The 12,935-nt window shown below is 44.7% G+C and overlaps 1 protein-coding gene and 1 long non-coding RNA gene across 2 annotated transcripts; one reads left to right on the plus strand and one right to left on the minus strand.

Annotated features, from left to right (window-relative positions):
- Positions 1-646: 646 nt before the first annotated feature.
- On the plus strand, positions 647-12,131 carry gad2 (glutamate decarboxylase 2). The gene is made up of 16 exons (XM_088282662.1): positions 647-1,201; positions 1,352-1,414; positions 1,493-1,645; positions 2,022-2,255; positions 3,194-3,284; positions 4,160-4,272; positions 4,718-4,833; positions 5,004-5,083; positions 5,411-5,465; positions 5,546-5,662; positions 6,356-6,420; positions 6,673-6,751; positions 7,034-7,183; positions 7,252-7,359; positions 8,086-8,175; positions 8,628-12,131. Exons 1-16 carry the CDS (start codon positions 1,135-1,137, stop codon positions 8,799-8,801), a joined length of 1,755 nt encoding a protein of 584 aa, XP_088138788.1. The 5' UTR covers positions 647-1,134; the 3' UTR covers positions 8,802-12,131.
- Positions 4,935-7,502, minus strand: LOC148318696 (uncharacterized). Its single transcript, XR_015839885.1, has 3 exons — positions 7,368-7,502; positions 6,323-6,489; positions 4,935-5,914 (listed from the first exon to the last, which is right to left on the minus strand). It is a non-coding gene; the product is annotated as an uncharacterized LOC148318696 (long non-coding RNA).
- Positions 12,132-12,935: the final 804 nt, after the last annotated feature.

Below are 12,935 nucleotides of genomic sequence, written 5' to 3' on the forward strand. Positions count from 1 at the left end.
CTTCGGGTTTTAGCTTTAAATTAGGTCCGTACACGACCCCAAAAATCTACTCAATAAAAAAGCGACATATGAAACAAACCTACGAATATTTTCCAGCAGATGTGACTTTTAAATGTTCACATTGAGGCAATGTATTAAGGTTAAGTACAGAAAAACTACGGGGACCAAGCTGTGAGCCTTGGGGTGCTCCGCCGGCTTGAATGAGAGTCTAGGAGATACTGCGCCAGATGGCAGCCGCCGTTTTATATCTCAAAGTGTGTTTATGTCGTTTTTCATTATATTAATGTTTTGGGGAGGAAAAACTCATTTGAGTGTCATTTCTTTAAAGGCGGTGTGTGCAGCTGCCACGTATACTGAATACAAACCCTCAGACCAAATTGTAAAAATATACCGCAAACATCATGGATATTTGTTTTTTACTTTTTCAGAATGTTAACTTGCCCCAGGCAGGAAAAAATGTTTGATTGAAGCATTTTAATGTCATTCCTCCGCAGTCACATGACAAAGTGCAAGTATTCAAGTAACGAGCAGGACATACTTTTGGAGTAACGAGCTGTGACGCTGCAGCGACAGAAAGACCCTCCTCCTTCTCTTCTCCTCTCTCTCTTGTCCCCCAGCTCCGGGGGGGGGGGGGGGGGGGGGGGGGCAGAGGCTGGCTGAGCTCTCGGCCCGACGTCTGGTTGGCATTCGGTGCGCGTTTGGGTGCTAAAGTGGAGCAGCCGCGTTGGTGTTTGCGTGCGCGTGCGCGTGCGAGTCACGACGCCACGCAGGTCGGCATGACCCGCAAGTGAATGCATCACAATTTGGGGTGATTTTTTTTTTTTGGTTTTTTTTTTTACCTTTTTTTTTCCGGTGACGTGATATTGGATGCCATTCGTGCACCTCCAAACGCTGCCTACTAATCCACTTGATTGCTTTTTTTTTTCCAAGGATGTGAGGACACTTTTTGCACCACACATTTTCCGAGTCGTGCTGTGAGAGAATTTACATTCTGTAACCGAGGAGCGTGATAGTTTTTTCTCCCCTCTTTTTTCTTTTTTTTTTTTTTTGTTCCACCTCGTGTGTGCGTGGATGTGCGCGCGTCCGCCGACGTCGAGCACCACCAGCTCGTCACACTCGCCGTGCTCTTGAGCCATGGCATCCCCGGGCTTCTGGTCCCTCGGTGCGGGGGACAATTCGGGCAGCCAGAGCCCCAACACGCGTGAGTACATCACGCCACGCGCAGTCGCGCATGCAGGCCCTGCATCACCTTTGTTTTTTTCACATTATTATTTTCAATCATCTTGTGTGAAGTCGCGTGAACATTTTTGTGCATTTCTTAAAGTTGCTCGTGCTTTTGTCTCTATTGCAGCCCGGGCTTGGTGCCAGGCGGCGGCCCAGAAACTCTCCGGAGGGCTTGGATCCAAATTATGTGGTAATTTTCTTCTTTTTATTTTTGGGGGGTTGAGGAAAAATGTTTGGAATTGAATTGTGCCGATTGCGTGTGTTGAAGCGCTCCTGAATGTGAACGAGGGCGACAAAGGTGCAGCCGAGCCCCCCTCCGCCAAGCAGCAGCCTCACGCGGCGGAGGGCAGCTGCGGATGCAACAAAAGCTGCAACTGCACCAAAGCCGCCGTGCAAAGCTTCTCCGACCTCTACTCAACAGGTGCAGCACACATCTTTAAAAAAAAAAAAAAAAAGAAGAATTTGCAACGATCTTAGTTCATGTGGAAACGAAATGCTTTCAATTGAAATACGATCGATGATTTTAAGGCCTATTTTCTGTGCGTTTTTTTATGTCAAAATAGTTTGAAGCCGTTATCTAATCGACCTTGCACTTGAATGCATGACATGCCTCATTTAAATTGTTTATTTTTGGCGTGTGATAAATGAAACGTATCCCGGATTCGATGATTGATGCTGCAGAGGTCACCTTGATTTCTGCTGCAAAATAATACGAATAAAAATAAACATCAGACTAATGTCCCCAAAATCAAATATATTTACACATAAACAAATAGCTCTTTTTTTTTCCGCTCCAGATCTCCTCCCGGCCATGGACGGCGACGCCAAGACCTTGAGCTTCCTGCAGGAGGTGGTGGACATCCTGCTGGCCTACATCGTGGAGTCGTTCGACCGCGACACCAAAGTGATCGACTTCCACTACCCGAGCGAGCTGCTGCAGATGAACAACTGGGAGCTGCAGCACGAGCCCAGCTCGCTGGACGACATCTTGATCAGCTGCCGCGCCACCCTCAAGTACGCCATCAAGACAGGTGAGCAAAGCGCGTGGGGGGGGGGGGGGGGGTTGCTTCCATGATTGCCACAAATGAAGCAATCGAAAATGAGAAGAAAACGCCCACCTCAAATGATTTTATGAGCGAAAAGGGGAAAAAAAGACGAAGCATTTTTCTATTTTTTTTCGGGAATGAAATATAAAATGGGGCCTCTTCCTCCTTCCTTTGAAAGCTGCAAAGATATAGATCGGCAGATTAATCCATCACATGCAGCCAGGCCCAATCAATAAAATGCCTGTAATAAAAAACTAAATAAAACAAGTAAACAATTAATTGGGTACATTATATTCAAGCCCCCCCAAATCTATTCAGAATGCCCTTTAATTGCTTTAAAAATGAATGTCATGCATTTGTAATAAATGTTCCCTTTAAATTCTGCATTGTGGCTCCAAATATTTGATTCATCGTGAAGATGTGAATGAGAGACTTTGCGAAAAGGCCATTCATTTCCACACATATCCTCAAAAAAGGACGCTTACATTTTTTTAGATAGATAAACTGTTGACATCAGCCAATAGAATGCCTGCCTTCGGGTAGAACATTTTCTAAAATAAATAATGTGGACCAAGTTGTGTGCCTTGTGGTGCGCCACATCATGAAATGATCATATTCTGATTTTATTTACCCACCATTTGCTCAACAATAATATTGATGTTTATGTTACCATAATGTGCTTTAGAGTCAAATGTGCAAGGTTAACGTTTTTAGTTTATATAATCCGTTTTGTTTTCATTCGGCGACAGAAAAAAAGGGCAACGCTGAATTAAATTTGAATTAAATAGCCTCTTTTGTTACCTTTATTAATTGACATTGTCATTCGTTTTCGTTCTGTAGCTTCGTTAAGATGTGACCATTCGTGTGTAAAAAAAAAAGAAATGTCATTAAGCCACCTTGCACGTCCTCCCCCGACCCCCCAGCCCACCCCAGGTACTTCAACCAGCTCTCCACTGGTTTGGACATGGTTGGCCTGGCTGCTGATTGGCTGACGTCCACCGCCAATACCAACATGTAAGTTCTTGCCGCCCATCATCATCATCATTTATTGCATTTCCTGCGCACGTGCTGATAAAGTGCCTCTCTTGCCCCTTTTTTTCCTGTCAAATGAACAAAAAGAAGAGAATTAGCCCCCCTTCAACTCGGCCCCCCTCGTCAGTCACTCTCTTTTTTTTCTATTTTCTGCCCCCTCCCTCCCTCCTTGCATCCCCATGGGAACAAGAGAGGGAGAAAATTGGCTGTGAAATTAAATCCAGCGGCTCCATTTAGTGTGTATCTGCTTTGGGGCTGATAAAGCCTGATGCCGCATGTCCAACGGTGACTAAAAAAAAAAAAAGATTGTGGGCAATTAATTAGAGCCGCTAAGGTCAGACATATATGAACATAACTGGAAATGTACTTTTCACGGCCGCTTTATGCATGGAAATATTAAACCTCACTCACTGAAATACGGTGAAATGTATTTTTTATTATTGTGGTAGCATTGCGCGGTTTTATTTTTTTAATCTAATCGTTGTTCTTTCTGGTATAATCTAATTTTCGTTCATGTTAAATTATTCCTTGCTACGCCGAGTGCTTTGCATCTATAAAAAGAAGATGGAGCTTGTCAATGAATTGGACACTTTATTAGGCACACTTGCACAACATTTATTAAGTCTCGAAGTATTAAGTTTCGCGTCGTGTTTATATGATTGCGTTTACAAAATGTTACTGAGGGCTGTTCCAAATATTTGACTCTAATAATATTTCATTATATTATTTTTTTCAAAGCAAATCAAAAGTGCGCGTTTGTCGACGTTTGACGCCAAGCTCGTCTTGTGTCCCTAATGAAGTGTCCGTCCGATTCGGGAAGTTTGACGTGCATGCGTGCCTGTGACGTCACCACGCAGGTTCACGTACGAGGTGGCTCCGGTGTTCGTGCTGCTGGAGTACGTGACACTCAAGAAGATGCGCGAGATCATCGGCTGGCACGAAGGCCGCGGCGACGGCATCTTCTCGCCCGGTGCGCGCGCACGAGCACACGCACACACGCACGCGCAAACGATATCCTCATTTGCATAGAGATGAGGCAAAAAAAGAAATGAATAAAGTAGAGCAGTCTATTAGCGCGAAATAATTGGGGAGCCCCCCTCCTCTTCATTTCTTTAATTTCCAGCTCTTCTTTTAGGATAACTGCGTAAGATCGGATTTGAATACGTTGATATGTTCTATATGAGTTATTATATCTACTCACTATATTATCTTTATATTTGAATTGTTTCAATATGAGGATGATATTGTAAATGACAGAAACGTTAAACTCATGTAACTGTAATATAGTTGAGGGCTGTGTATATAAATGAACATTTTTGTTTTATTATTAAAATACTGACAGCATAATATATGCAGATACACACTCGTGCAATTTTGTAGAAATCGTCAATTGCAGTTCTTAATGTGTCCTCCAGGTGGCGCCATTTCCAACATGTACGCCATGCTGTTGGCCCGTTTCAAGAAGTTCCCTGAAGTCAAAGAGAAAGGAATGTCATCCGTCCCTCGGCTGGTGGCCTTCACCTCTGAACACGTAACACTTGTGATCCTACTCAATACATATTTTTATTATTATGGGGGAACCATCTCATTTATTTATTGCGACTCCCCAATGTTCCAAGGGTTGACCTTTTATTGTCTTAGGCCTTCATGTTTTCAAGTGAGCCTATTAGGATGGATGATGTCACATTTTCATATTCACAGAGTCATTTCTCCATCAAGAAAGGAGCGGCGGCGCTGGGGATCGGCACCGAGAGCGTTATCTGCATCAAGGCTGACCAAAGGTCAGCGCAGAAAAATAATATGAAAAGAATCATATCACATATTATATACACACTGGCCGTTTCATTAGGTACCTTGTTTTGCTTTATGCTCCAAAAAAGCTTCAAGTTGTTTAATGTCACTTCCAGTTTGTGTTGTTGTGTGCATTTAAAACGACCACGTAGCCTTTGGCGTTAGCTCAATGCTAACAAACGATGCAAATCAACACAGACGGGCTCACGAAGAGCTAAGATATGACAATCAGAAAACAATAATCAAATGTCGTATGAATGCAATGACTCATGAGGATGTCGAAAGCTGATTTTTCAATCCTTTCATTTTTTTTCCAGTGGCAAATTGATCCCCGCAGACCTCGAGCGGCGAATCCTGGAGGCCAAACAGAAGGTGACGCGCTCGCTACGATGCCCGTCGGCGACGGCGTCCAACCAAACGCAATGTGATGCCCGACGTCTGATTCCGCGCAGGGTTTCGTTCCGTTCTTCGTGAGCGCCACGGCGGGCACCACGGTGTACGGCGCCTTCGATCCGCTCATCGCCATTTCCGACATTTGCAGGAAGTACGACATCTGGATGCACGTGGACGTGAGTCGATCGCCCGGTCGTCGCTCACCGTTGACGTTGACGAATGTGCGACTGCTTAGCTTTGACCTCCATCGCAGCGACGCACCGACACGCACACGCAATTGTGAGCGCCGCTTATAAATCATCTCCCGCCCTCTCTCGATGGCCATTATTGACCTCCTCCTCCTCATCTTTTTCTTTCACCTCCTGAAGATGATTTAGTCTGGGCAGCGGCATCTCAATTAGGAGTTGCGAGGAATATTTTCGGTAAATCTAAAGACAATTTTCATCAGCATTTAGCAAAAAAAAAAAATTCAAAATCAATCCAATCCCTCTGTGTTGGCAGCACACAAATCTGTTTTTCCAAACTGTGAAATTTCATCTGTTATCTCTCAATATTCAACATAATCGTGCACAAAGATGTACATTATCAAATGAACCGACAGTTGTTGCTTTCTGGATGATAAAAGATTGAGACATTCAATAGGATCTTTTTTTTTCTTTTCGCAAGAACCAGGCTGATCTTGAAATACTTTCTGCTTGTACGCTTCTTTGAAATGTGCACATGTGCTGCCGTCTAGTGACAGATGATGGAATTACACACAAAATAAACAACAACATTGAGTTGTCACTAGGCAAAAAAAGGATGGATTCAACTGTAAAAAAAAAAAAAAACCTCACATGATTGATGTTTTATTGTTTTTGTCACACCAGGGTGCTTGGGGGGGAAGTCTGCTCATGTCCCGGAGGCACCGGTGGAAGCTGGATGGTGTTGACAGGCAAGTCTGGATCACCTCGACAGAAGGCCGCCAAAAAGTGCGCCGGATCACTTCTTTTGGTCGCCTTCACTAAATTGAACAAGAAAAATCTGCTTACGAACGTGACATGGTTGGTGCAAAACTGCGGAGTCACGTTTGCGCAAGTCGTAAGGAAGCTTCACGGCCTCAAACGGCCGACAAAAGTCATGTGACTCAGGTCTAGGCTAATGTGGCTAACTTTGGAAGCTAACATCATGCCGCTTGTTACCGCAGAGCCAATTCAGTGACTTGGAACCCGCACAAGATGATGTCGGTGCCGCTGCAGTGTTCTGCCCTGTTGGTACGCGAGGAGGTACGTTCAGTCCGGTTCTGATCTTTTTTTTCGGGGACGGTTCACGAAGCGCAGAGGTGACAAACGGAATGATTATTCTATTACAACAACGTAGCGTCATAGCATTGTGAGCGAGCTCAACGGGCGAACAGAAATTGTGACAAACTTGGCGAGCACAAGACCACAAATCGTTCTTGTAATTCACATCAAACAAATTGTGTTGAAAAATATTTTTATACTTGAGAACAAAAAATGTCCTTCAGAACAGTAACTTAAGCAACTGACGTCGCCCCCCCCCCGCAGGGCCTGATGCAGAACTGCAACCAGATGCACGCCTGCTACCTGTTCCAGCAGGACAAACACTACGACCTGTCCTACGACACCGGAGACAAGGCGCTGCAGTGCGGACGCCACGTGGACATCTTCAAGCTGTGGCTCATGTGGAGAGCCAAGGTGAGGACCGAACGTGAACGTCCAAACGAGCGATGCGTCGTGGGAATATAAATGGCGACGTTTCACAGGGCACCATCGGGTTCGAGGCACAGATCGACAAGTGTCTGGAGCTGTCCGAGTATCTGTACAACAAGATCAAGGACAGGGAAGGATACCAGATGGTCTTTGACGGAAAAGTACGTACAAGTCTGTCGGATGTGGAACGAGCATGTTGGCGTTGAATCGTTGTCGTGTTTTTTTGGGCTGCTCGGAAAATGTGCACTTTTAGGCAGGATTGAAAGAAGCGCCTCCTGCACCAAATGCACTCTGTATATTGGAAAGCGCCATCTGCTGGAGGTGCTGCGTTACTGTCTCTCCATCATCTTTCAGAACATGAATTCCAGGTTGGAAATGCGCGATGGGAGGAATATCGTCATCTGGAGAATGTGCTGGTGCAGCGCCCCCGTCGTATTCTGTTGAAATCGAAATGACAAAATGTAAAACAGTGAAAGTATATCTCACTTGTGTGCTCTTTCCAAAATGTAAATGACAAAACATCGCTGGAGCGAGGAGGACACTTGAAATCTGAAATGCTAAAATATAAAGCGGACATTGCGGGCTCATTTGAGCAAGTGTCTCACTTCATGTGAAATCCATTTTGGAAATGGACAAATGTCCGCAAATGCGTTTGAGCATTTGCGGCCTCCCGTCTCCATTTTGGGTCATGAAAGCACAATGAAGTGCGGTTCTGCATATGAATGGCGTCACAAACGCGCTTCATTGAACGCCAGGAGAACAAAAGCGTGCCGAGATAGCGTTGGTCGAGACGCACGTCTGCGGACACCCGCCGGGCCTCATTTGCATTCCCAAATGAAATTAATTTTCATGTCTTTCTGGTCCGGTTTGTTTTTATTTCCGTGCAGCCTCAGCACACCAATGTTTGCTTCTGGTACTTGCCGCCCGGCATGCGCTGCTTGGATGACAAAGAGGAGAAGAAGAAACGCTTGCACAAGGTGAACATGACAAATCTCACACCGAGTCCGACAAAGTTGCAAATTAGGACGAGACGGAACACATTTGGCGCAGGAGCGTCGCCAATTGGCTCCGACGGACGATGCCACCCTTTTTAGCAACCTTTTTTTAAATTGATTGATTTGGGCCAGTTTTGACTCACTGAATTGACTCTTTGACTCATTGAAAAATGCCTTCTGGAAGTGCAAGTCAACCACAGCGTCTCGCTGTAAAGCGACAATACTGTCAAGGTACTCGCCCAAGTCAAAGATCTGTTGCTCATTTGCTCATAATCGAGCGTACTTGACTCTGAACCAAATGAATCGAGGATATTCCCCCCAAAAAAATCCAATAAGTGTCGTTTAACGTTGCGATACATGATGAGCTTCCTCGCTAATGTCGGAATGGAAAGATGGACGCTAACACACAAGGTGTGCCTCTTTTCCTGCTGCAGGTGGCGCCGGTGATCAAGGCGCGTATGATGGAATACGGGACCACGATGGTGAGCTACCAGCCGCAGGGGGATAAGGTCAACTTCTTCCGCATGGTCATCTCCAACCCAGCCGCCACCTTTGAGGACATCGACTTCCTCATCGAGGAAATCGAGCGTCTGGGCCAGGATCTATAAAAGAATGGTCGTCGACGTAACTCGCTACACTTTATTTCCCACGCAAGATGATATTGGATCCAGTGAACCCCGTTTCTCGCTGGCGTCTTCCAGACCCGATTACGAAAATGTGCGTAGAAATGACATTTTTTTTCTCCTTCCGCTCCTCTCTCACGCTTTCAAATTTCCATGCGATGAAACAAAAGTGTTTGTCACTCGCAGCTGAAGTTTACCGTAAAACACGACAAAATTGTAAATGTGGTCGGGTTAATGAAAATGAGCATTAATCGCACTTTATTGTGTTGTCCGACGCAAAGTGCTGCGACACTCGCCTGCGTTCTGCGCTAACGATTGCTTAACAAGCGGCGGGGCGTAAACAATGAAGCGCGCTATCGTAGGGGTTCACTGTGTCGCTCTATAAATATCTGTATATATCCATATATCTCTCGATATTACGTAGGGTCGCTTTGTTGTGGACGGACGCGCTCCAAAGCTTTGTACAAGTGCTTGTCTGCCTTTTTCCGCTGGTGTTGTCCCAACCAACAATCGTGATAATCGCTGTAACTTAAACTGTGCTAATATGTGAACATGTGCAATAAGTCCATGATGATGAATATTGCGATTATTTTCCAATCATTTTTGACGATGATGTGGTGACGTGCCAAAGTGTCCGTGTTCTTTAGCGTAAACGGCATTTGTAAGTCATTTTTAAACAAAGCACTCGGCCTTCCTTACCTCGGCATAATCAACTTCCTTCGTATCTCACCCAAGCGTTAGCCCCCGTGGCTAATTTGCTAACGCTAATCAACCGATTGCGACCGAATCGCAAAACGTGATGACGTGCACGTGAGTCCGTGATGTGAGACAAGTGTACGTGATTAGCTTCCTGGCTAATGTGAGAATCTAAACATGGTGGTGAACACTGGCGAGCGAATAGTAGCCACTCCTTCTTGAACTCGCTATCGTTTGAACATTTAAAAGATGGGGGAAAAAAAGCACTTCACCTTCCTTACCTCAGCCAAATGAACTGATTGATAATCCAGCTCAGGTGATGACTAACGTTCAGCTACTTTAGCTTCTAAAATTAAGTTCAGGCAAAGTTGAGGCTTCTACTAAGAGTCAGTCTCACAATTAGCAAGCTCCGAAATGCGAAATGAACATCATTAATCTGTCACGTTAGCGCTAGCTTTGTGGTTCATTTGCTAACGCAAGTTTGTCAATCGTGACTTGGCTGCTTTACGTGATGACCCAAGACAACTGATCGAACGGAGATTTCATTTGCGGTGAGCTTTCTTGCTAATGTAATTATCTAATCACGGTGGCTAACGTTGCGCTAGTTCCTCCGAGCTCGATATATTTTGCTGATTATATATTGCATATGTTTGGGGGGCTAAAAGCAGGATTGTGCTCCGTAGTTCCTCCTTGATTCATTCTACAGCAATATTGAAGACTTGATCGGTCGTAAGAAAAGCACAATTCGCTCCACAGTCACTTTTTGATTTCACTCGGTATTGTGTAAATAATGCTGGGCGTGTACAGAAGACGTATAGCCAGAGATTATTTGTCATGTTAACTCTTAGTTTTCTCAATGTAGAGCTGGGGTGGGCAAAGTCTGGTTCGTGGGACGCGTACGATCCATTATCAAAAGTCCCGTAATGTTCCTCAAGACGACTTTTGATTCATTTTTAAATATCGGTAATTTGGTTTTGTAAAATGAAATATTGAAAATAATTTCTTTTGGTCAATAATTGGCTATCTTGGTAATTACAACTGCGTTGATTCTAAATGATAGCATTTCTTTTGTTTTGTAATCCGGCCCAACTGTCCCTCGAGCTCCAAACTTTGCCCCCCCCAATATATAGCGTGTCAACTTGAATGTATTTTCATCCCGTGTGCGTAACTTGTGAAGGGGTGTGCGTGTGCGCGTTATTCCTCGTTGTGTGCGCCTTTTCTGTTGTGATACGTGACGGCGTGACGTTTGTGTGTCTGTTGTGGCGTATTTTTGCTGCCTTATAGTCCAACTTTGCTGGTATTGTCTGTTCATGATGCCACCTGACACCATTCTGCTCTCATGTCGGGGGTTGTGCACTTTAGCTGACACACACACACAAGCCAATGATGTGCAATGTCCTTTTTCTTTAACGAGGGTAACAAATGTGTTCAAAAGTATCCTTCAATGTGATTGATTTTTTTTAAAATATACAGCAGAATGGCCAAAGTGAAATGCCCCGAAAGGTTCTGGAAGTTGCCATAATTTGACATCAAATGTGAAATGGAATTTTTCTTTTTTTCCTTCTGATGCGTTTAAGTTGGACTGTTTTTCTTTTATTATTTTCGGAATGTTCAAATGCTACTTAAATATAACCCGTTTGTTTGTTTTTCCAAAACGACCCGTACAGTGCCCCGCCCCCCCCCCATATTCCAAAGCCCCGTCTCATCTAAAAGTATTGAAATGCGGTGATGACTTTTAATGCAACAGGCGGCTTCCTGCCGAATAGAAAAGTAGTGCTTTGCCGCCACCTTGTGGCATCTGCAGGCAATGACGAAGCTTTTGCGTTGCACTTTGGAGGTTCTGCTGAGATGTTTCCGACACGGGTGAGGCCAACTTGAGAAGAGTTGAACGGCTAACGGCGGCGTGGTTTGCTGCTTCCAGTCCGGCTTCCTCTGCACGTGCTTGCATGCGCTTTCTTGCCTTGCCCTGCTTTTACTGTGTGTGATGTGGAGCCCCTTATATACGCACACACGCATATATATCCAAATATACCCGTCCATGTATATCCTGGTGGAAACTGTATCTATTGGTATATTATCTCTATTTACGTCCGTGTTCGGCTTTGTAAGTAGCTGTGGTGTGACGTCGTCGTTGAGCTTTGGTGTCAAAAAACGTGTCTTTGTGCCGCCAGCATGCTGACCTCGCTTCTACGCTCTGTCTTCTTCTTCTTCTTGGTGTTGTTCTTCTGCTTTTTCCGCCGCTTCTGCCTGAGTGTCATATATTCTCGCCGCATGTTCCCCTGCCCGCGCTTGGCCTTCGTATTTAACCTCTTTCTCTTTCGCCCGCGAGGCCTCTGGCTGCAGCGGCGACCTGCCGCCGAACGTTCGGGTGTCTCGTTGGCCGTGTCGGACGTTTCTTTTCTTTGTCTGCCCTCTAAGCGGTAAATCTCGATCCGCTCCTCATGATTTGTCATTGTACGCAATCAATAAGCCTTCGGTGACTCGAGATGATATGGTGCAAATGTATATTCTGGAACGTGATGTGCTGGAGTTAATGTTCGTTTGTCCTGAACTATGTGTTGCTCTTCTTCTTGGGAAGAACGTATATGAATAAATATTGGAAGTCATTCCAAAACAAAACCGTTCTTCTGTAAAGATTCTTCGAGCTGTTTATGATCGCTCATGAAAAGAACTTTGCACATTTCGAACAACTGCGTAGCTTCGCCTTTCGGCTGCTAGCCCGATGCTAACACAGGATTAGCAGAATTTGAACGCAACGCAGAAACAGACATGTTGCGTATTCTTGATCCTCTGCGAAGAACACCGACTGTATATGAATTGAAGTTGTAGGTGGGCCACGCCCTGCTGCAATGTGATTGGTTGTTGCGAGTGCAAAGTAAGTAAGAACTGGCCGTTGTTCTTTTTATTGCGCTTTGTTTGTGCTTTGTGCTGCCCTCAAAAAGCAAAAGTTGCGTGGCTTAAAAAGCGCACCTGATAGATGACATCAAATTAGTTGAGCTTTCTTTTATTGTGAACATTTTAGAAAGTTGTTGTTCGCTCCAAAAAGAAATTCCGATCTGAAAATCTGGACATTTCTTTCCACCTTAATTTATTTTTCAAGCTTGAGTGCAAAGATTGGTTTACATTTCTATTTTGCTTCTGGAACGATGCAGGTCGGAAAGCAAAACCCGGTAAGCGGGTTGGTGTTGCGCCGCCTCTTTGGCGCTGTTTAAGGGGGTGCGCACGATCCCACACTCTTCAAACACATCGAAATTTATGAAAAGACACTTTTCAAAGTTGTTGCGATCCATAAATGTGTGACGATCAAATCAAATCAAATCGGTACACAAAAAAAAGGTTAATGTTCAACCAAAATGTATCAGTCGTTTCTTGCACGTCGGCTAGCTTAATGCTAACATTAAATGGAAAATGTTTTTGAAATTA

Source organism: Idiotropiscis lumnitzeri, chromosome 19, assembly GCF_059441095.1.
Source record: "Idiotropiscis lumnitzeri isolate Australia: NSW breed Sydney's pygmy pipehorse chromosome 19, RoL_Ilum_1.0, whole genome shotgun sequence".
In the NCBI taxonomy this organism is placed as follows: Eukaryota; Metazoa; Chordata; class Actinopteri; order Syngnathiformes; family Syngnathidae; genus Idiotropiscis; species Idiotropiscis lumnitzeri.

Coding starts and splice junctions, on each gene's coding strand:
- gad2 (XM_088282662.1), top strand. CDS start 1,135: ATGGCATCCCCGGGCTTCTGGTCCCTCGGTGCGGGGGACAATTCGGGC. Junction 4,273..4,717: donor CGACGGCATCTTCTCGCCCG/GTGCGCGCGCAC, acceptor TGTGTCCTCCAG/GTGGCGCCATTTCCAACATG. Junction 6,752..7,033: donor CCCTGTTGGTACGCGAGGAG/GTACGTTCAGTC, acceptor CCCCCCCCGCAG/GGCCTGATGCAGAACTGCAA.